The sequence below is a fragment of the Pseudopipra pipra genome, chromosome W, assembly GCF_036250125.1.
Source record: "Pseudopipra pipra isolate bDixPip1 chromosome W, bDixPip1.hap1, whole genome shotgun sequence".
In the NCBI taxonomy this organism is placed as follows: domain Eukaryota; kingdom Metazoa; phylum Chordata; class Aves; order Passeriformes; family Pipridae; genus Pseudopipra; species Pseudopipra pipra.
The window spans coordinates 13,681,435-13,703,987 of NC_087580.1; the positions used below are offsets into that span (position 1 = coordinate 13,681,435).

Genomic DNA, 22,553 nt, shown 5'->3' on the forward strand with positions numbered 1-22,553 from the left:
AGGCCACCATCCAGTGGCCCTCTTGGCCACCTGGCCACACTCTGCCTCCTCTTCAGCTTCCTGTCCATCCCCACTCCCAGCTCCCTTTCTGCCTGCCTGCTCTCCAGCCACTCTGGCCCCAGCCCGGGGGGCTGACGGGGCTTCTTGTGGCCAAAGGGCAGGACCCGGCCCTTGGCCTGCTTGACCCTCATCCCCTTGCAATCAGCCCATGGATCCAGCTTGGCCAGGTCCCTCTGCAGAGCCCTCCTGCCTTCCAGCACATCAACACACCCCCAGCTTGGTGTCAGCTGCACATTTGCTGATGGAATGCCTGGTTCTGCAGCAGCTGCAGATGCTAACCCCAGCCTTTAGCCAAGCAACTGGAGTTCTTGGTACAGTCAGTGCTGCTCCCACATTAGTCGTGCAGAGTTCCTGGTGTGACCAAAGGGACACTTCACTACCCCACCCATGACACAAAGGCCGAGGAATGGGAATTCCTAAGAGAGCAGAGCAGCCTGTGGAGCAATGGGGGTGATGTCTGATCACAGCTGCTTTCCTGGAGATGGCTGAGCCCCAGCTCCCAACCAAGCACCACACAGACACCTGCTCACTCCCCTCCCAGGGAGGTGGGAGAGAACTGGAAGAGTAACAGTGAGAAAACTGGTGCGTTGAGACACAGTTTATTAGGTAGTACACAGATGAGGTAGAGATGGGTGTTGGGGCTTGAAGAGTAGCTGGGGAGGTCTCTGCTGAAGGCTGGGAAACCACGAGCAGGAGAAGCCATGACACAAATGGTGTCACTCTGGTTTTGCTGACCGCTGCACCTTCTTCTTGGGTTTGCTGTTCTGGGTTTCACCTTTTTGCAGTGATGTAAAGCGTTTCAGATCAGCCTTCGGCAAACAGCCTTTCCCCATCACAAACACCCGTGGGCTCTCCTGAGATGGCTTCAGGTTAAGAAGTCTAGGAAGAAAGGGACTGGTATTAGCCAGATGAACATTTCCAGCCAGCCAGCCGCTCGCCTGTCTCCTCACAGAGCACACAGTGTCACATCCTCTCTCCAGGCAAGCAGCAAGCAGCAAATGAAACAGAACTGCACTGCCTGCCATGGAGGCAGCAGAGGTGGAAGGGCAGAATCACAACCAGTTATGGGCCTGGGGACCAACTGTAGCACACGGGGTTCCAGGTAGAGAAGGAGGCTGTGCTTGCCCCATAAGGAAGCATAGCTAGGGACTGGCTGGCCCCTTGACAGCCGTTCTGGATCTCCCATTCCAGATTTTGCAGCCCTGCAGGAGCTTAGTGTTTCATACAGTGTCTTTTCCCATTGTCTCCACACAGATCCACAGACATCTCCACAGACATCTGGCCTTGGCCAGATGATCATCTCTCTGTGCTCCTGTATGCTGTGTGTTCCTGCTGCCTCTCTGGGGCTGGCTGTCGCCAGGGCTGCACGCTCACCCACCCCAGTCAGAGGGACTGAAGGGAGGGTGTCAGAGGCTCTGCTTGGTGCTGCCCATCAACAGGACAAGAGGCAATGGGCAGAACCTGATGCAAAACACGTTCCACCTGAACATGGGGAAGAACTTCTTTCCTGTGCAGGTGACAGGTTGTCCAGAGAGGGTGTGGAGTCTCCCTCACTGCAGGTATTCCAGAACCCTCTGGACACAATCCTGTGCCATGTGCTCTGGGATGACCCTGCTTGAGCAGGGAGGGTGCACCCAATGGCCCGTCCTGTGATACCCACCAGGAGCATGGATTGGAAAGCACATGGACATTTCCTACCTGCACAGCATTTCGGCCTTAAATTCCCCCACACGCGTCGGGAAGAATTTCACATGGAAAATCTGATTCTGGCCAGAAGGGATGGTACCGCAGTGGGGCTCGATGGAGAACAGTGGTGGGTCCTTGACAGGAATTGGAGAGAATTCCGGGGAGGAGCTAAGGCCCTTCGAAGAGCGGCACAGCTGCTTTGAAAGGCGCAGACTTGGCTGGGGCTGACTTGGCTAAGGCTGAGTTGACTCGAGCAGCAATGCCTGCTGCACCAGCCTTGCACGATTCCTTTCCCAGAGATCCTCAGCAGTAGAGGACAAGAAATCACCTGCAGGAGGAAAGAAGACATCTTTCAAAGACAAAATCCTTTGTTTCCAACAAGTCTGCCTCCTGCTGCAGGTGGATAGAAGAGAGCTGGGATGCACTTGGAGTGCCTCTGGCCAAGTACTTTCAGCAGGAGACAGAGCAGCTGGGAGCAGGGTCTCCACCTGCAGCACACACTCCCATGCCGGGGCAGGAGGCTTGGTTTTAGACAGTGACTTTGCATTTGCCCTGGAGTGGGGAACTGCATCCAGACAGCGGCTGCAGGGCAGCTCACTTGTTCCACCCTTGTTCTTCCCAGTCTCAGAGACTTCCCAAAGAGGTGCCCCGATGTCCCCCTTCCCAGTCCTGACCCAGCACATGGCTGTCCCTGGAGCCCAGGTCAGCTCCTGTGCAGAGCACAAGTGGCAGAGCAAGAACAGGAGGGGCTAAAAGGCAGACGGGGGGGGAGGAGAAAACTCTCCAGCTGCAGCTGGGAAGTGGACAGGGATGAAAAAACAATTAATATTTTGGGGTGAAGTGGCAGGGTCTTCTCCCCAGGCCCTCAGCTACCAACTGAAATGGCCCAGGCACCACCCAGAGCCAAACACTTACGTGTCTGAGTGGACGAGAACGGCCTCCCAGAACTCTTTGATGGTATTTCCTCCTCCAGATTCTCCTCCCAGCAGTATTTCAGGGCTACATTCCCTGTATTGGACATCCGGAAACTGAAAAACAAGGAGGAGGAATAAAAAGCAAGTACTAAAGTAACACTGTCTGGTGGGCTCCTGGTACCACCTTCCCCAGGCAACTCTGCCACGTTCAGAATTGCTGCCCTGGGTGGCCCAAACAAAGTATTTCAAAGTCTGCAAGTTTAGGAGGAAAGGGCCAACACGGTGCCCAGCACTCACGTGCTTATCTCTGTCTGGAAGAGCTCAGTCTCCTTCAGCTGAACCTCGACCGTGTCCAGTTTGAACTCAGCGTAGTCAACTTGAGCACTGAGGACAAGCTCGACCTCGTGGCTGCTCCTCTCCACGATGGTGTGAGGTGGTTCCGGGACTGCCTTGACCACCTGCAGGCAGAGGAGGGAAGAATCACTGAGCAGAGCCCAGAAAGCCAGGCTGAGCAGGGAAACCTTTGGGCCTCCAAACTTGGCCGCATAGAAAGGACATTCAGGTTTCTTTGCCTGGAAAGATGACAAAATTGGACTGGTGTACTACAGCATTGGTTTCTACCCACTGATCAAAGCAGTCACCACCACGGCTATTAATACACCCCTGGGGACTATGGTCAGCTGTCAGTCCCTGCGCTTCAACCCTGGAGAGCCTCTGACCTTTTCCCTGGTCCCCTATAAATCCAGCAGGTCTCGACATTAGGATTAAGTTCCCCTGCTGGAGCCCTGTGGATGGAGAAGCCCAAGACTGACTAGTCCTAGAAAGAACTTTTTCCTTCTTGACTTAGGAGAAAGTGCTCTCCAGATGGCACATGTGGGGTAGGAGCTGGCTGTGGGCATTTTGGGATGTGAATGATCTCACTGGGAAAGTCTCCAACTGCTGATGCCCTGATGGGGAAGTTGGGTTTACAGGACTCACAATGATTCAGAAACTCAGAAAGAACCTTCACCAAGATAAGTGTGTTTGGCAATAATGACAGAAAAAGCAAGACTTTCTGGAGATGATGCTTCTCCAGACTCCTGCGTACTATCACACAGGGCCTGGGCTGCTCCATAATGAGATATCCCCCACAATACAGAGGCCACAACCAAAATCTCTGGTGTCGGTGTAGGCAGAGCTCAGAGCTCACTGGTGTACGCACAAGAGCACTTGTGCTGCTCTCCCCTTCGGAACAAGAGACAGAATGCAGTGGAATTAACTCCTTGTGGGTGACAAGGCACCAAATCAGATGAAGAGACTGTCAAATGGGATAAAATCAAACGTGACCTCCCACTCAACACGGGCTGCAACACTCGGCTCGTGGCACAGACCGGCAGTTTGCGTGTGGATAAAGGTCTCTTGCCCAAAGGCTTCCCCCTGTGGTGTGAGCCCACCCGCTCACTGCGCATCCGCCTCTCCCCAAAAGGCACTGCTGGTGAACCTCCCGGCTGGAGCCAATGCCCAGGGGAGGCAGGAGCTGCTCTGCCAGCAGCGCTGGTGCTCTGCTGCTGTCGGCAGGTCCTTTTGCAGCAGCTCGGTGAGCTTTTGCTGCTGTGCTTCTTACCCTCCGCTTCAAAGGCCAGTGGGCTCCCGGGAGTCTCTCGGTGGTATCCTCCCACTTCTCAGTGCCCATTCTGTCGTCCCAGTCGCAAACCTCCTCTGGTGGCAGCTGGTATTTGATCTTGGCCACCTTACAGTTCACAGAGTGCCTTTTGATGGTGACCGGGACCTTGGATTTCAAGGTCACTCTGATATCCTTGGCACAGCCAGGCTGGAGGTGTCCCACCTAGGGAGAACCAGAGAGTCAAGACCAAACTGGAATCACTGGCAAGGGCAGCACTGACAGCAAAAGGGACTGATATGGCGAGCAGCTGTGCTGGGAATCAGCACCTCAGTGAGGATTTATGTGAGATTTGACAGAGCAAAATATGAACAGAAGGTGCCACCTCCCAGAACGCGGAGCCTTTTCTGCTGGGCTGACAGCCCTGCCCCAGCAAAGACAGGGATTGCATCTCCTGCATGGCACTGGAACGGGCTCTCACTGGTATGTGGTGACTCCCTGCCAGCTCCCAGGAACACCAGGAAAGGGCCTGAGCCACTGAGAAAGGCAGGGCTGTCCCAGCTCACCTTGGGGGAGAACTGGAACGGGGCATCTGCCAGCAGCCACTCAAACTGCATCACCTCCTCCTTGCTGCGGTTGGTGACTGTGAAGGTCTTGTTGCAGAGCTCCCTGACTGCACACTCCCCAAACTTTATGTGATTCGCTCTGACAGCTGTGAAGAAGAAGAGCAAGAGACCTCAGCATGCAGTGATGTCCATCCGCCCCCCTCACTTTAAGAGACACGTGTATGTTCAGCTCTTCCTTCCTCCAAGCCTCCCTCCCTCCCTCCCTCTGGGAGGTCCCCAAGCCCGTGGCTGTGCCTGTGCCCAGCGACAAGCAGCACAGCACACACTGCTCTGTGTGCATGGCTGGCAAGCTCACAGGCCCCCAAGTCCAGTGGGTGACAGCCCAGCCCTGGCTAGAGAGAGGACACGCATGACCAGACATTTTCCTCTTCCTCGCTCTACCTTGGCAGCCTCTCCTCTCTTACCCTCAATGATGTCGTCCTCCAGATTGCCCTCAGCATTGCTCTCCTGGCTGTCTTCTGCTAGTCCGGGGAGGTTATCAAGGGTGAAGGCATCATTGTGGCCTTCACCCACCAGCTCTATGTCGATCTCACTGTTGCCTGACACTGGCACACGGATCTTCCCTTTCAGACGTTGGGCCAGGGTGGGTTTGAAAAACACATGAAACTCTGCTGATTGCCCGTGTTCCAGGAGCAGGTAAGGCTTCTTGGCTGCACGGCAATGGGAATCAGAGTTAAGTGATAGAGCTGTACAGAGGAAATATTTCCCTGGGCTATACGAGGAATAAGAGGTTGGAATCAGTTGCTTCTAAGCACAGGTTCTCCCACCAGTGGTTCCAGACCCTCTTCCTGTGTTCACAAGACTATGCCACCATCACACATATCACCACTTAAGCGGCTTAACCTCAGGTTAACGCCCAGCCCTCATTCCATCTGCTTCCAGCCAGCTCCTGCCATACAGAAGGCTGAGCCAAAGAGCGGTTTTGGCTTCTGCTGGCTGGCTTGTGTGCTCAAGGGCTGCCTCCCTTCAGGCTGGTACCTTCCCACACGCAGCAAAGACCTCAGCCAGTCCACTGAGGTGGTGATAGTCCCCCACAGCTCAACCCACCGTGTCTCGAAGAACAGAAAAACTTCCTACAACTTGCTAGGAGGAAACCCTGCAAGGAGTCCACAAGAAAAGCTCGGGGGACAGAGAGACCAAGGAAAGAAACTATGTCCAACATGTGGCTGCTGCTTAGACAAGCCAAGAACAGGGCACACCTTTTCCCTCTGTGAATGATCACGCTGCACAGTTAATGAATTTACCTTTTCCAGTGGAGTCCTTTTCCATGTCTGCAGTGTGGAAGGCACGGAGTGCGGACTGCGTGCTTTTCAGGAAGAAAACTCCCTGGTCATCCATGATATGAACTGTAAACTGAGAAAAGGGAACACGGAGCACAATGACATTGGTGTGAGGAGAGGCTGGCACGGGGGTTGAGCCCGTACGGCCGCTGGTCCAGCACGGGGAACCCAGACCACCTCCCCACCTCAAACACAGCGCCCAGCACAAAGGTTACGTGAAGTCACACAGGGAAAAAAGGGTATTCAGAAGCATATGGATAGAACTGACATAGAGCCAAACAGGACAGTCAGTCACGAGCAGAATGTAACAGAACCACAACTAAGTTTAATTAAAATGGAGTCAACCAGTATCAAATGCAATCTCATGGAACTGGGACGTCACCCACACCCACATGAGAACAAAATGTGAGCTGGGAGATGGGGGAAAAACACCCCACCACCTTTCTTGTCTTGTGTTCAACTGACAAGGAAAGACTGGACAGAAAATCACAGTTTTTGGGACCTTTCCTCCACAGGACAAGCCCTTGTTCCCAGCCCAGAGCATTCCCCGAGCAGGTCCTTACCTTTGTGGGTATGATGCCATTGTTACGAAGGACCAGGGGGAGTGTCTGTGAATCCCCCAGCAGGAGCCTCCTGAAGCGCAGCACAGGGGTTCCTCTCTTACTCCGAAGGCCCGGGCACTCGACTGTCACCTGAGGCACGTGCCCCTCTCCACTGACAGTGAAGGTCAGCTCTTGGGGTTTCATCTTCACAGACCTGCTGGAGAGGCACAGAAACCATTTCAGCCAGAGCCTTCCAGAATAACAGTTCTAAATAATTTCCCTCATTTGAATCATGCCATACAGCAGATAAATAACGAGGCACCAGATGAGACGTGGCAAATCCTCTGGCTGCAGTGATAGGAGACATGCAACAAGCAAAAGCACACCATGAGAACAGTACAAAAGCAAGAAGGGAAAACCAAATCAACACCACCGTCAGTAAAGGTTATTTCCAAGGATCCTAAAGAAGGAATTGCTTGTTAGGGCAGAAAGCTGACTTCCCTGTTCCAGTTCAGCCACGAAAGGCTTGGGGAAGGGCAGGTCAGAGCCCCAGTACACAGGTGCCAGGGAGAGGAACTGGGCTTCTCTTTGATAAGAGCTCCAGTCACTCCCCTGATAAAAAAATAGCTTAATGTATGCGTGAAACCACACAGGATCACTTCCTTTTACACAAATAAGGAGGAAATCTTGACTTGCTGGCACAGAAACTGCTTCATCTGAGCATTTGTCCTTGGAAAGCCCCAGCTCAGCTGTTGCACTTGTCAGTAACTTCCAGCTGGCTACCTGAGGCCCTCTCTTCAGAGTCCCTCACACAGCCTGAAGTCTCCTCCTCATTTTCCTGCTCTGCTCTGCCTAATGCTTAATGCCTCCTAGATATCTCATGCCAGGTACTCTGCCTAAGGGCACTGAAAGCATTAGAGGCACCAAGAGAAGAGGCAGCTACCAGAACGGTCCCCCCAGTACTTCACGGGGTCACTACCTTTTTGGGCTAACAAGGGAAGCTGTGAAGGTGCACTGGTAGTCCTCCTTTTGTTCTGGAGTGAAGGTCACTGTAGCAAAGGCGTGGGATAAGCCAGGAATGCTCATCTCGACAGGATCCAATTTGAAGATGTTGCTGATGAGGCTGTGAGGCTTGGGGGGAACCCACAGTGCAGTGTTAGTGTCACATCTTTCAATGTGACCCAGTACATTCCTAGATGCATCCCTGGGAACAGCCCCAGACAGCCTGTCTTGCTTCATGCTTCCCTGGGCAGGCTCCCTCCATGCCAGGGGATGCTGACCTTGCGCCAATACCCAGGCGAGCAAAAGCTTGCTTTGAGGGCTGGGCAGCCACCCCAGCACATGTGGGAGGTTGGGATGGCACAGAAACCCCTCAAATAACCCCGGACTGGCCTTTCAGGAGAAGGAAAAGCCAGGAAATGCTCTGCTTTGAGCTCTGCCCCATCGGTCTGTAACAGCCCCTCTCTGAGTGTGCTTTCGAGAGATGTTCAGAAGGATTCCCACCAAAGACCCAGAAGCGTGAGCCAAAATTTGCTTGAGAGATGTGGAATTCAATGCAAGTGCCCCCCTGGCATTGCTGCTCTGCCCTGCAGTTCGACCTGCACTGAGCTGGACTGGTCCAGCTGGGCCAGAGAACACAATGACTCTGGAGAACAAGGCAGGCTCTCACATGGCCTTTAGAGAGCAGCGCTCACCTTGGCCTCTTGTTCTTACCTCTCCAGGCAAGGCTTTGATGGAGAGGACCACATCACATGGGACACTGCTGCCATTAGAGATCTTGAAGCGAGCCGTGGCCTGTTGCCCAACCTGAACTTTGGTGAAGATGAATTTGTTATCATCTCTGATGAACACACCGTTGGCCTTGCACCGACTGTAACGTCTGGTGGAGATTGACGTTGCTGTGGATCGGGTACTGCTCAAAGATGGACGTGACGTCTTCAACAAGCGCTGCAGACAGACCAGAGGAAGGGCTGAGGCTGGAGAACCTCTGCTGAATTTACCTGGACCCAGTTGGCCTCTCAGAAGGCTTGATAAGCCCTTTCTGTCCAGGTGACTGCAAAACCCAGCCTTGGATGAGAGAGCTCAGTCAGTGAGGATGGAGCTCAGTCAACCTCAGTCTTAAAGGGCACTGCTTTCCTTTTATGCTTCCACACATCCCTCCCAGCCTCTCCCCAATGGTGGACTTGAAAAGGACTGCAGCCTCTGAGGATTTTAAGGTGGGACTTCAGGACCAGGGTGCCTCTCTATCCAAGTAGCAAGTTTAGGTGCTGATCAGCAGCAGGACTGCCCACGGCAACCTGTGGACAGCACGTACCTGGGAAGCAGGACTCGGCAGTCAGGGTAAAGGGAATGCCGAGGGGATTGTCCTTGGGGTCTCTGTTGCTGATGTCAATGTACAGCTGCTCCTCGCATTTCCCCTCTGCTCCTGTGTTGCAATCCACTGTGATCTTCTGCTGGCCCCCAGGACCGACGGAGCCGGAGCAAGGGGACACCGTGAACACACCTGCAGTGAGCTGAGCCTGCAGAAAGAGCACCAGGACAGTCTGATGCCCAACAGCCGTGCCCTGAACACCCCCAGCAAGGAGGATGCCACGCCTTGGCCTCCAGCTGGGCCCGAGCACCCAGTGGCAGGGCAGGGAAGGATGACTCCACAGCCCAAAGGCAGCCCCAGGATGAGATGAACAAGCCAGGAGGAGCTGCACGTCTGTCCCGAGTGGCAGAGAGAAAGGAGTTGGGGTGAAGAGAATGAAGGTGGTAGCTGGGAACCTTCAACCTCCAGGGGTACAGGAGAGCAGAAAGGACTGAGAGAAATGCCGGGAGAGAGGGAGGGGATTGGGAAGAAGAAAAAGCAGAGCTGTCAGTGCTCTATGGATTGGGAGTTCAGATGGGGACAGTTTGCTCCTGTGGTGTTCCCAGATCTGTGCTGGCTAGCAGCCACCAAACACAGGACCTGCTCCCCTCTCTTGACCCCACAACTGCAGGTCAGAGCCAGAGCATGGGACTGTCAGTGGAACTGAGCAGATAATGGACTCTCCATCCCGCAGACCTTGTCCTACCCCCAGCCTGGGCACAGCTGCATCCTCCCCCATCCCCTGCAGCAGCACACGCTAGGCAGGAGCAGGAGCCACCCACCTGTGTGGAACGTTTTCTTTCCCTGACCGAGGGGGCAGATTCCTCTTGCTGTGAACTGAGAGGAGAAAGCAGAGACATCTGTCATGCTGAGCTCCCCTGCCTTTGTCTGAGGCTAAAGCTGGCCTTCCTCCCCATGCAGGAAAGCCTTCCTGCTCTCGATGGCCCCCGGGGAGCTGCCTGCAGCACCCATTGCTGCAGCTCATGGACAGAGCAGCTCTGTCACCAGCTTTGTCCCACACACGGGGATACTGAGGTGTTGTTTTGCTCCCTCTTTCCAAGCCAGCAATCCAAATGGACAATAACCCAGGTCTGGCTGCTGAAGCCAGGCAAGGCCTAGAGAGCAATTGTTATATAACCATACGAAAAGCAGAGAGTTAAATTCAGAATATAGATTTAAGCAGAAGCACAAAAAATGTAGTCTTAGAGACAGCAGAGGCCATAACTCATTAAAGAATGCAGGATACATTGACACAAAAGAACAGAAACATATGTACTCAGGAAAACAGAAGGAACTAAGAGGCTAAAATTGGTATATAGAATGAAAACAAAGGCTGATAAGGAAAGAGGATGAGCTAAAACCCAGGCATCCTTGCCAAGATATCAGGAACCTCCGCCAAATAAGCTAGAAAGGTAGCCAAAGTAGGAAAGTTCACAGAAGTTCGTGATGGTGATGGGAGGAGGGCCGGGGACTCATGAGGCTGAAGAACAGGAACGACCCTCCCAGATTCTCCCCAAATTGAAGACCACACCTCTAACTCCGCCTAGACTCCACCTGTTATGAATATTAAAAATGTATGTCAGAATATTATGCATATTCATGATGTATGATGCAATTACTTGCCAAAAATTGTATAAAAAGACCAGCTGTGAGTTGCTGGATCGAAGCAGTTTCCCCAGGGAGACCTGGCTGCTTCCCGGCACCGTGAATAAAACATACCTCCTGTTTAAAGGCTACAAACTTTGTCTCTGAGCAGTTACTCCGTCCGTGCCTTATTGGGGGCATAAAATTGGCATCACTGCCTGTCACACAACCAGCTGTGTGGTGGTGCCTCCTCAGACAGAACGGCTGGGGCAGGTCTTCTCTTACCTTTGCAGTGGAGGTGCTTGGCGGATGAGGAATTTGAAGTTGAGGGCGCCTTTGTTCTCCACAATTAAGACCTGGCTCTTCTTGGTGCCCTTAACCATGGCACCGAAGTCGATGGGCGAGGCAGGCTCGATGCTGTACTTGCTGTACACAGCTCTCGCCGACACCCTCACTGGGATGGTGGCAACGGTCTCGCCTCCTTGACCCGATTTGAGATCAATGACCTGCAACCAGAGGAGGGGCTGGTAAACACAGCAGAGAGGCCAGCCTCTACCTCTGTCCCCTGACCCCAGCCCAGGTCTCCAGCAGCTCACCCTCCCTTTTTAAAGGCCTCTTCCAGAGCCAGATTTCCAGCTCTCTTATGAAGCCTCCCAAATGGTTTTGGAAGTCTCTGTTTGTGTGTGTAGGAGAGAGGATGCCCCAGCTAAAGCCTGCTTTGCACAAGACACCTCTCCTGCTTATGCTCCCAAGACACACTGTGCTAACACAGCCGGGCCCAGGCAGCTCACCTGGCAGAGCAGGATGGGTTTGCTCTCGAGAAACACTTCAGTCGTGGGGTGGAAGAGGACCTCAACTTTCACAGGTGGCTGGGAGGCTTTCAGCACAGCCCCCTGCGGCCGGACAGTGAAGGGAGATTCCAAGTCACCCCTCTTGGCACTTCCAGTGGTCAGCTTGAAACTGTGGAGAAAGGGAAAGAATGAAGACCTCTGCAGTTGAAAGCACAGGTGCCACCAGCACAGCCAGCACTTTGCACAGGACCAGAAAAAAAAGAAAAGGGAGCAGCATGGGAACAGGTTCTAGCCATGGACAGAGGGAGAACGCAGGCCTGGGAGCCTGAGGAAAAGCTCAGCACCAGGCAGCTGGACTCACCTGTACTCAAAGTCATATAAGCCTTTGTTCTGCAGACTCAGGACTTGCTTCTTATTATCCAGGACATTAATGGTTCCAAATTCCAAGCTGCCATCTGGACCTGCAGAAAACCCACAGAGCAAGGTAAGAAGTGGTGAATATTTGTGAGCTGCTGCAGAGCACACCAGCTCACAAGCTACACAGTTGGAGTTCTTGGATGGCACAAAACCCTCTTCAGCAAGTGTCCCTTCTCAGAAGTGTTCTCTAGCTACTTGGCTGCCCTTTCTCTTCTCACTCCAGTATCTGCAGGGTAGAAGCCAAGCAGCTTGGTTTCCATTTCCTTGCTTCCAAGCACAAATCCAGCTACTTTATGTGCTCTGCTGAGCCAACTGCCTGTTCAGATGACTGTTGTTTCAAAGCACCAAATGCAATCTGCACATGAAGCTGCACATTTCCAAGTTCAGACGGGAGAGACTCAAGGCTGTTGGTGCCCTGACAGTGCTTTACTTCACGCAGCTTGCAAGGTCTGTGCTTTATGGATCTGTGCCACCCTTGCCTGCTATGCCATCCCCTCCCAAGGGCTTTGGTTGCCCACCTGCCAAGGTAGTAAAATGCATCTGGACTGTGTTGTCTGGGAGGCATCCACTGACCTTCAGGCATGTTGATGCTCAGATTAACATCGTAGACCTCCACAGAGACTTTGATGGTTTCAGCCTGAACAATGCCCAGGATGTTTTCTGTATCTGAAACCTGAGGCAGCAAGAAACAAACACTGCTTAGACCATTCTTTTGGAAGACAGCCTCTAAGTCCTTGTCTCTGCCAGCTGCTTCCCCCACGGCCTCCCTGGCTTGACAAGTGTTTGGGGACTCCCAAGTTTTCTTAACCTGTTCATCTCAGGCTGCCCCGGCAGGATTCCGCTGCAGTAGGAAACCTTATCAGCCCAATTCTGCACTCCCACAGCAGGGAATGGTGCTGCTAAAGCACCCTTGAGAGGGCCAGGGCTGTAAACACCACCACAAGAAATGTGAGGTGTCCCAGAGCAGGTGGCATTGACAATTAGCGCCCTCCTCGTCAATCACCTCGCATGTTTGCTGAAATGCAGCCTCTAAACCACAGGGAACAAAATCCCAGAAAGGGTGCAGAGCAAATGCTGGTCTGTACAACCAAACAACAGCCTTCAAGCCTGCACAGCAGCAAGGTGGCTGTGGTACAGGCTCTGGATGCAGAGCCTGGGCACCCGGCCAACCCAGCACAGAGGCAGAAGTTGGGGCCACAGCACCCCCGTGTCTGTCAGGTGCAGCTCTCCCTGACTCTGTCCCTAAGAGCACATGGCTGCTTGCTCTGCCCTGCTCTGCCAGGCAGGCCCAAGCCCCTCTCACCTCTAGTTGGATCATCTTATTTGTGATGCCAATCTTCTCGGCCTTGAAATTCAGCTTCACCTCAAAGTCTGTGCGGGGCCCAACGATGCCCCTGCCTTGCGATGCAGAGAACTCATCTCCAAGGTCGTCCACCCACTGAGATGCCATGCCATGGGCAGTGGGCTGTCGTTTCTCAGGACCAGGGTCTGGGTCTCAGTCCTGCAGAGACAGGAAGACACTCAGTGTCAGTGCTGGGTGGTCACACCAGCCTGGCCACTGAATGCGGCTCAAAGCAGCTCCATCTGAGCCTCTGGAACCAGAGTCAAACCTCTTCTCTTTGTCACGAGCCTTGGAGTGCCCTCAGCCGTGGGATGACTGACCTGTGCAGAAGCAGTTTGTTGAAATGCAGCTCCTGGGGACTGACCCCCAGCTTCACTTGCACCCCTTCGCAGCACAGTTGGAAGACCACTGGCTCTGGGTTGTCCTTGATCCAGCAGACGAGACTGTCTTCCAGGAGGCCAGCAGAAGTCGGGTACGCCCAAACACTCAGCTTCTGAACCCGTCCCCACAAACAGAAATACAAAGAGCCCTCTGTGAGCAGGAGGAACGGCACTTCTGCGGTGCCTGCCCTACCTGCTCACCTCCTACCTTCTTCTCTTTGGGCTGCAGCCTCATGCTGGGAGGGTCCAAAAGGAACGTCTCTCCTTTGCTGTCATTCTCAAAGGAGAAATGCACCTCTGCCTCCATGGGGGAGTCGTTGAGGATGGTTAACTTTTCGCTGTTGCCGGGGCAGTTCTGTGCCTTGTACCTGTCCAGAGAAGGGGAAAAGGCTGCAGAGGAGACTGTTGCCCTCACCACACACCGAGGAAAGCACTGTGTGCTGGCAGCAGGAGGTGGCACTGGAAGACCATGGTCTAACAAGCAGGGGAAGAAAAAGGATCCCTGTCAGGGGCACGAGGCACGGTCTGTGTGCTCATCCTTGCCTGGCTTTGATGCTGCCCCTATACCTGGTGCCTGCACCCCAGAAGCGTGACGATGCACAGGCCATTTCAAGAGTGTTTCACACAATTTAAATTCAAAAGTGCCTGGAAAAACAACAATACACCAGGCACAAGGGTTCTTTCCCCTTCTTTCTTGGGGTGCCTTCCCTGCAGAGGATAGAGAAAGGCTTTGGAAAAGATGTTTGCAAAAGAGTTTTGCTTATCTCTTTTAGAAAAGTCGTCAGACTACTGTGGGTTAGCTCAAAAGTCTGAGGGAAAGAAATCAAAAGCATCAGTTCCCAAGGGGAATGTGAAAGATAACAAATGACCCTTCCCTGAGGTGTGCAACTGAATTTGGAATGAAAGGGCTAAAGAGGCAAACAGAAATCCCAGACCATCCATCAGCCTGGCCTTCCAGAGCTCCCATGGAGACAAGACCTTAACTTCAAATATTATTAAAAAAATAAAAAGAAGAGTGACATTAAAAACAGAAATATGCCAACAGCTACAATGACAACATTTTTAGGCAGACTTTTTCCAGCACTGTGGATGCACTGGAATCTCAGGAAAACGCAATTCCTGCTGTAAGTTCCCCTCTGACTCACACATATTGGCAGGTCAAATCACAAAATCTCACTACTATTAGAGATTAATGAAAGGTTTACAAAACCATCTAGAGAATACTTGCTTGTTTGTCTACCTGTCAAGCTCAAAGCACTTGAAAAAGCACCATAAACTTCATTTCCTAAGGGGTGGAGCTGAGATGTGGAGGGGACACAGGTTGCCCCAAGTCACCTTCGGGTTGGCAGCAGCAGCTCTGGTGGCTCTGGACACCAGGGCACCCACCAGGCTGGCAAAGCAGCTCCTCCAAGGCTCAGTTGCCTGTTATCTGCTCACACTCACACATCTGTGCTCCCTCAAGCCCATGTGTCTGCCAGGTCTCTGCCTGGGATTGCCCTGCATTGTGCCACTGGGACAGTGTGTCTGCAAGTGTGTCCAGGAGAGCACAAGGCCCTGGAGATCCCCTCCTGACATCTCAGTCTGTACAGGCAGCACACAGGGATGCTCACTTGGGAGCAGGGAGCACATACCACTCTCCTGACTTGCCACAAAGCAGCGGTCCAAAGTGGAACTGCTTTGTGCTCATGACATATTCCTTGGAAATGATGTCCTCCTTCTCCTTGCTCTTCCTCCAGCGAGGAAACACCAGCCTGGGCAGAGACAATGGGGAATGAGGAGCTCTGAGATGCTGCAAGTAGGAAATCTAGTCAGAAAGCCATCACCCTTCTCGGTGGCTGAGGTACCAGTTCAGCCTCCCAGCTCCCAGCAGAGGAAGGGATGCTGGGTGACTCAGGCAGCACCATCTGCCCCAGCCAGAAGGTCACAAGGGGCAGCCCTGGCTCCCAGGTCGGGGGTGCAGTGTGGGATGCTCCTGTGGCCCAGCCTTACCGTGGGTTCTGGCTGATGCTGGGGTACAGGGCAGTGGCACTGCAGGGCAACTGGTACAGGCGCTTTGAGCCCAGGATCTCAAAGTTCATCAGCTGGTCAAACTGCCCTGGCACTGTGGGGCTGAAGCGGATCTTCAGTTCCACCTCGCCGTGGGCAGGAACGATCCACCGGAACCTTCTCAGCCTGGCAGTTAAAAGGGAAGCTTCAGACATTGCTAAGGGGCAAAGGAGACAAGGAGGAGGGCTGTGCACTCGCCATCCCATGGAGGCACTGGCAGAGGGTCGCTGCGGAGCTGAGGACGATGGACCTCGTTTGGCAAGATGAGCGTGAAGCACAGGGATCACCTCCTCCCCTGCAGCTCACCTGGCAGGTCTCTCGAGGGTTGAGTCACTCTGCAGTTGGCTTTTCATTGGCTCAGGTGAACTTCGGGGTGTTTCTGGGGAGTGATCCTGGAGACTTTTCGGGCTCTGGGGGGAGTTTGGCTTTTCCTTGCTAGACTTGTGTCTGCTCGTGGCTTTCCCCTCCTTCAAGTGGTCCTGTGCCTCTGCCTCTGAGGCCTTGGCATAAGGGGAGAGAGAAAAGGGAGAGAGAGGTGAGACCTGCCCTGAGACACCCCCCTCCTGGAAAGCAGAATGGGGGATTTGTTAGCCAACAGGAGAGAGAATAAATAATCACCAGTGCCCATGGACTTGGTCTTCCTTATTGGCCTTTGTCTTGCCTCGGACACCCCTCCTTACCCAGGACCCTCTCCCCACCAAGGACTCTTGGGTTGATGGGTTTAAGCGATTTTTTTCCTGTTGTCTTACAGAACTGCTCTGTGTCTCCAGCAGAGCTGTCTCTTTTCTCTCATCCCTGGTGGAAAGGATGCCTGCAGACATGGGGCCCCATCACATCTTCACTGCCCCTCCACGGTGACCCTTTTCCATCCAACCTGTCCCCTGCCCTGGCACCCTCACTTAAGGCACAAAAGGAGTACCCACCACATCATCTTCTGCAGCAGCACCCTCAGGTTCAACAAGGATGAAGTGTCTGAGGTCTTGTGATGCTGTGGGGACTCTGTCCTCCTCTGGGTAGGGGACCACAGAGAAAAGAGAGCCAGGGGGAATGGGAGGTCCCAGTCCCAGAGAGTGCAGGATCTAAAACCAAAGAGAAAAGCCTTTTTATACTCCTGTCACCTTCATCCTCACACTCCTTCCCTAAAGGCCCTGAGCTTTTGGCAGTGGAGTTTTTGATTTACACGGAGTACAAGTGCTTTTTTATGTCCCATGGGTCAGCAGGCTCCAGAGCAGAGGCAGGACCTACAGTGGGACCAAGAGAGAAACCTCTCCCAAGTGACTCAGCTGAAGAGAACAATGCCTGGGAGCTGCCCTGCCCTGGGACCATTTTTAATGATTTCCAGACTGAGAAATTCTCTGAACAGATGGGATGCTTGGACACAGAGCACTCCCACTTTCCACACATCTGAGGGAGGCTGAGAACCTCCCCATCCACAGAGATACTGCGGAGCTATTGTGCAACATCATCAGTGGCCTTGACAAGGCTCTGTGTTGTTATCACCTGGGGGGCACACTGTTCCAGGGCCCCAGACCACGGCAAGTTCAGCATCTGAGCCTTGCAGGCTTTTACCTGCTTTGGTGGTGTCAGCTTCTTGCTCTTCAGGATCCTCCTAAACACCTTTTCACGACGCGTGACGTGGAAGTCCAAGCAGGGCACTCCGGCATCCTGGCTTCTGACTGAGCCTTCTGCAACTTCCCCTTCCCGCTGAAGACTCTTGTGGCTGCCATGTTTTTCCAGACGCTTCTTCTCTGGCTTCTCCGGAGACTTACTGCTCTTCTTCTCATCTTTGTGTTTAGGGGAAGAGTGGGACTTGTCTGGCACTTGGTTCATGATACCCTGAACCCTGCCCCAGGATGACAGAATATGTCTGATCCTGTTCTGCCCATGGATCCAGCTTGGCCAGGTCCCTCTGCAGAGCCCTCCTGCCTTCCAGCACATCAACACACCCCCAGCTTGGGGTCACCTGCACATTTGCTGATGAAATGCCTGGTTCTGCAGCAGCTGCAGATCCTCAAGGGGCAGCAGGACCAAGTCAGGGGCCTGGGGGGCCCTGGGGGGCTTTGGGGTGCAGGAGGGTCCTGGGGGAACTGGGGAGGGGCTTTGGGGATTGGGGGAACAAACCAGGACAGACCAGTAGCTCCTCACTGCTCCCCAGATCTCTCCTGGAGCTGGGCCACGTTGTCGTGGGACACCTGAGGACCCCCCAGTGCCCTCCCAGTACAGCCCAGTGACCCCAGTACAGCCCACTGTGTTCCTGTCCTAGGGTGCTGGGTGACCCCTCTTGGGGGGGTTGGAAGGCATTTGAGGGGGGAGCTGGGGGAGATTTGGGGGGATCTTGGGGTGTTGGATGGGAATTTGGTGGTTTTGGAGGGCTTTGGGTGCATTTGGGGGAGTTAAAAGGTCTTGAGGGCATTGGGGGGTCAAATGGATCTGTAGGGGGAGAGGATTAAATGGAAAAGGGGGGTTGGGGGACATTTGAGGGGGTTAAATGGGCCTGGGGGGGGGGAGAGGATGGGCAGCACCACCAGTAGGTGAGTCCTGAGACCCCCCTGGTGTCCCCAAGACCCTCTTTGTGTCCCCAGTTCCCTCCTTAACACCCCAAGACCCCCCTGGTGTCTCCGTTTTCCCCAGGGCCTCCCCATGGCCCCAATTCCCCCCTTGACACCCCTAAATCCACTGTCCCCAAACTCCTCCCCACTGTCCCCAAACTCCATCCCTGATGTCCTCAACCCTCCATCTCACCCCAGGAGCCCCCCTGGACCGTCTGACCCCAAAAATGCCCCCCCCCCCCCAGTCACAGAAAGGCCAAGGGCGTCTGGGGACACGCTGGAAACAGTTGGAGGGCTTTGAGGGGCACTGGGTGATTACTGGGGACACACTGGGAGGAACCAGGGGGCACTGGGAGGGACTGGGGGGTTCCTGAGGGACACTGGGAGGGCACTGGGAGGGACTGGAGGTGAACTGGGGCACACTGGGGGTCACTGGCAGAGAACTGGGGAGTTACTAGGGGATTACCAGCACACATGGGGGGACACTGGCAGGTTACTGGGCCATACTGGGGGTTACTGGGTGCTCACTGCAGGATCACTGGGCCATACTTCAGGCAGTGGGAGGTCACTGGGACACACTGGCTGGTCACTGAGGGGGTTACTGGGCCATACTGAGGGTCACTGGGAGGTTATTGGGATATACTGGGGGCACTGGGATCCCCTTACCCGGATGTAGTATATTCCCCCCCCCCCCCCCCCCGATTTTGGAGGGCATCCCTAGGACTCCTCCCCTGGGAGCTGGGGGACCCCCGGAACCCCACTGCTGGGCTTTAGGGGACTCCCCAAAATCCCCTCAAAACCCCTGAAATCCTCTCAGAAATCCACCCCTCCACCCATCGAAACCTCCTCAAAATCCCCTCAGAAACCTCTTTTCCCCCCCGGACCCCTTAAACTTCCTCAGGGACCCGCAAGACCCATCTGGGACCCCCCAAGCCCATTCAGGGACCCCCCAGTCCCCCTCAGGGACCCTCAAAACCGCCTGGACCCCTTAAACCCCCTAGAGACCCCAAAACTGCCTAAAAGTTCCCCGCAAAGCCCCCCAGGAACCCCAAACCTCCTCAGAGACCCTCAAAGCCCACCTGGGACCCCCTCAAATCTCCTCAGAAACCAAACCCCCCTCAGAGACCCCCAAAGCCCTTCAGGGACCTTCAATCTCCCCCGAGTCCCCTCAGGACACCGAAACACCTCAGGGACCCCTCAAAACGTCCCCAGGAACCCCCGAAACACCCCGCTAAACCCTCCCGAGCCCTCCGGCCTTCCCCCCCCCAGCCGCGCTCCCCGCAGCCCCCGAGGGGATCCCCAGAGCCCCGCTCTCCCGCACCCCCCGCCAGCCCTCACAGACCCGCCGCCATCATGGATTGCCGGCAGCCAACACGGCGCTCTGCGCGCGCGCCGCCCTTAGAGAGCACCGCCGCAGCCAATCAGCGCGCGGTCCCTGCCCGCACGCCCGCAGCCGCGCCTGCGCCCTGCGCGGGGCACCACGGGAGTTGTAGTCCGTGCGGCGGATCAAAGCGGCCCTTTGCACTTGAACAGAAATAGGACAGGACGTTTTTGGGGTTTTGTTTTTCTGTGTTCTTTCTTTTTCCTCTTTTTCCTTTCTTTCTTTTTTTTTCTTTCTTTTTTATTTTTTCTATCTTTTTCCCCCTTTTTCTTTCTTTTTTTTAATCTTTTTTCTTTTTTTCCCCCCACTTTTTTCCTCTCTTTCCTTTCTTTTTTATTCCTTTTTTCTTCTTTTCTCTCTTTTTTCTTTTTTTTCTTTTTTTCAGTTTCTTTTTTTTTTACATTGTTTTCTATCAGTTATATTTTCAAGGAAGATTTAAACACAGATCAAAACAGTCTCCATGTACATATCTCACGACAACAGATAATCTGGCATTGTTCCAGGTTCATGAGGATTCCCAAGATCACAAACACTGAGACACCAAGGGTGGAAGCCAAGCAACTTTATCCTGTCCCTTGCCAGAGTGTTCAATCCACACCCAGCCCTGGATTTCTGGAAAGCCGCTGGGCAGGAACAGGAGATGGAGCTGGTGCTCAGGAGGGGCAGGCAGGCCGTGCACCCTCTGTTAGAGGCACTTCAATGATCCAGGAGATCCAATGGTTCCAGGGCTGTGTGTCCATTCTTCAGGCATCCAGCCCCAGCAGGGTCCCCGACCTCAAAGCGCCCCCCTGGATGCCCAAGTGTCCCCCAAATGTCCCCCCCAAAACTGCCCCATAAGTGCCCCTCAGGATCCCCAAGTGTCCCCCCAGTACCAACTCTTTATTCCTGTTTATTATTTCACTTCCTGGGTGTCTAAAACATTTCTGGCACGGTTTTGCCTTGGGGGAGCTGAACCTCACTGCTGGCAGCGGGGACTTGGCTCACAGCTGAGGAGGGTCTGTTACCAAAGGTGAACCTCATGAGCTTCAGATTGTGGCAAAAAAAGAAGAAAAAATCCTCTTTGCTGAGTTCTGTGAGCAAAGCAGGACCCAGGAGACTGAGCAGAGAAAGGATGGGGTTGGGAAATGTGGAGCAAGGTTGCCCACACTGTGTCAGACCTCAAGGGAAAGCTCCAACCAGTCCAAACCTCCTTAGGAGAGACCCTGGATCCATATCAATCAGAGAAAGCTGCAATCAACTCTTCTCAAAGGAGAAAAGTAAGAAACTACACCCTTGAAAAGAAGAATGCATGTTTATTAGAACCTCTTTGAAGTATTTCTGCGTATTAAGAAAACTTCCTAATTAACTGCACTAGACTAGAGGAAAATCAAGGCAGAGCTGTGGTTTCTTAGCACTTGATTGATTTTAAGGAGCCCCGTGGTCCCCACGGTGCACTTGGTGCTGAGTCCTTGAACCTCAGGTGAGGTTCTCCTGTGAGAGGAGATTGCACAAACCTTTCCATGAGTCCAAGTCAGAAGAGAAACTCAACGTATCTCGAAGCATTAATGGGTCCCACTGAGGGCCATGCCCAATCCAGGCTCCTCAAGGACTCCTTGAAGGAGATCACTGCAGGCCATGATTGCACAAATCTGTCACAGACTTTGTGTCAAAAGCAAAAGCCAAAGTGCCCTTAAAAACTGAACTACTTCAAAGATTTGATGAGCCCCACAGAGTGTCACAACTGACAAAGCCTCTCAAGGGACTCATTAGAGCAGGTAACTGCAGAGGATTGCACAAACCTCTCAGACACTCAGTGTGGAAAGCAAAACACAGAGTCCTGTGAAAACCCTGCAGTCCCTTGAAGCATTAACGAGCCCCACTGGGTGTCCCAACTGACAGAGGGACTAATTAGAGCAGGTCATTGGAGGCCATGACTTAACAAACCTCTCAGAGGCTCAGTGTCAAAAGAAGTACCTCAATAAACCCTGAGTGCCTTGAAGCATTAACGAGCCCCCCTGAGGGTTGTCACTGTCTGAGGCTCTCACGGGACTCGTTACAGCAGAGAACTGGAGGCCATGGTTGCACAAACCTCTCAGAAATGCAAAATCAAAAGCAAAATCCAAATTGCTCTGAAAATCCTGCAGTCCCTTGAAGCATTAAGGAGCCCCCCAAGGGCCATTCCTGACAAAGCCTCCCCAGGGACTCTCCAGCAGATCCTTGGAGGCCCTGAGTGCGGGGAGGCAAAGGCTCTGGGCAGCAGCTCAGGTGCTGAGAAAAGCCTGGCTTGGCTTTGGGGAAGTTTCCTTCCTTTTCAGGCTTCCTCCAGCTTTGGGAAACGCTGCCTGTGAAATTGGCACCACCTAAGAAGGGCTCTGGCAGGTTCCTGGGAGCAAAGCTGGCCTGCCCTGGGCTCCACCCGAGATCTTTGGAGCAGAGAGTTAAAAAGAGGAGGCTGCATCTTTGACAACATTTGGGAACAAGCAGGGATTGCTGGTATGTGGATAAACTGCATGTGAATGGTTGCTTTGAGTTAAAGCATTGAATTAAAGTAAATGTGGGTATCTCAGTGATTTGTTTTGGTTTTAAATAAGAATATTTAATTTTTCTGTATATTTATGTTATTAAGTTGGTAGATTAGAAAACAATCATGGTGACTTTTCTCTCATGCAAACTTTCATTTTCTCTTGGAAATTTTGATTGACACCTCCATGAGACAGATAAAACTCATAGGAAAATGGCACAAATACCTTGGGAAAGTAAGCAAAGTATTAGGACCATGTGTCTGTGTGAATTCAGATTTTTCTCTTGAAAAAATGCCCTGTGCTTGTCCCTTGGCTAATTGAATACTTTGATGGTTTTTGACCTGCTGTTCTCATCAGTGACACCTCCGAGTTTAAGAAGAGTTCTCAGTGGGTGCTAGTGCTGGCTGAGAGCCACAGCAGCATCCTCAGCCCTCGCCTGGGAGAGGACATTCCCTCCCCAGGCCAACCTGAGTTCCTGAAACCCCTTTTCAGCTGAGTTGTGGC

At 53.3% G+C, this 22,553-nt stretch overlaps 2 protein-coding genes and 1 long non-coding RNA gene across 3 annotated transcripts; all 3 read right to left on the reverse strand.

The window, feature by feature from the left end:
* Positions 1 to 826: 826 nt before the first annotated feature.
* Positions 827 to 3,531, reverse strand: LOC135406144 (uncharacterized). The gene is made up of 4 exons (XR_010426163.1): positions 2,958 to 3,531; positions 2,662 to 2,774; positions 1,759 to 2,074; positions 827 to 939 (listed from the first exon to the last, which is right to left on the reverse strand). It is a non-coding gene; the product is annotated as an uncharacterized LOC135406144 (long non-coding RNA).
* Positions 3,532 to 3,978: 447 nt separating this feature from the next.
* Positions 3,979 to 8,543, reverse strand: LOC135406030 (hydrocephalus-inducing protein homolog). The gene is made up of 7 exons (XM_064640556.1): positions 8,422 to 8,543; positions 7,688 to 7,839; positions 6,730 to 6,925; positions 6,131 to 6,239; positions 5,291 to 5,536; positions 4,827 to 4,972; positions 3,979 to 4,485 (listed from the first exon to the last, which is right to left on the reverse strand). The coding sequence occupies exons 2-7, from the start codon at positions 7,792 to 7,794 to the stop codon at positions 3,994 to 3,996; spliced, it is 1,296 nt and encodes a 431-aa protein (XP_064496626.1). The 5' UTR covers positions 7,795 to 7,839; positions 8,422 to 8,543; the 3' UTR covers positions 3,979 to 3,993.
* LOC135406041 (hydrocephalus-inducing protein homolog) lies at positions 8,543 to 13,572 on the reverse strand. Its single transcript, XM_064640571.1, has 9 exons — positions 13,513 to 13,572; positions 13,154 to 13,351; positions 12,424 to 12,523; positions 11,795 to 11,894; positions 11,434 to 11,602; positions 10,928 to 11,148; positions 9,841 to 9,895; positions 9,023 to 9,227; positions 8,543 to 8,655 (listed from the first exon to the last, which is right to left on the reverse strand). The coding sequence occupies exons 2-9, from the start codon at positions 13,298 to 13,300 to the stop codon at positions 8,543 to 8,545; spliced, it is 1,110 nt and encodes a 369-aa protein (XP_064496641.1). The 5' UTR covers positions 13,301 to 13,351; positions 13,513 to 13,572.
* Positions 13,573 to 22,553: the final 8,981 nt, after the last annotated feature.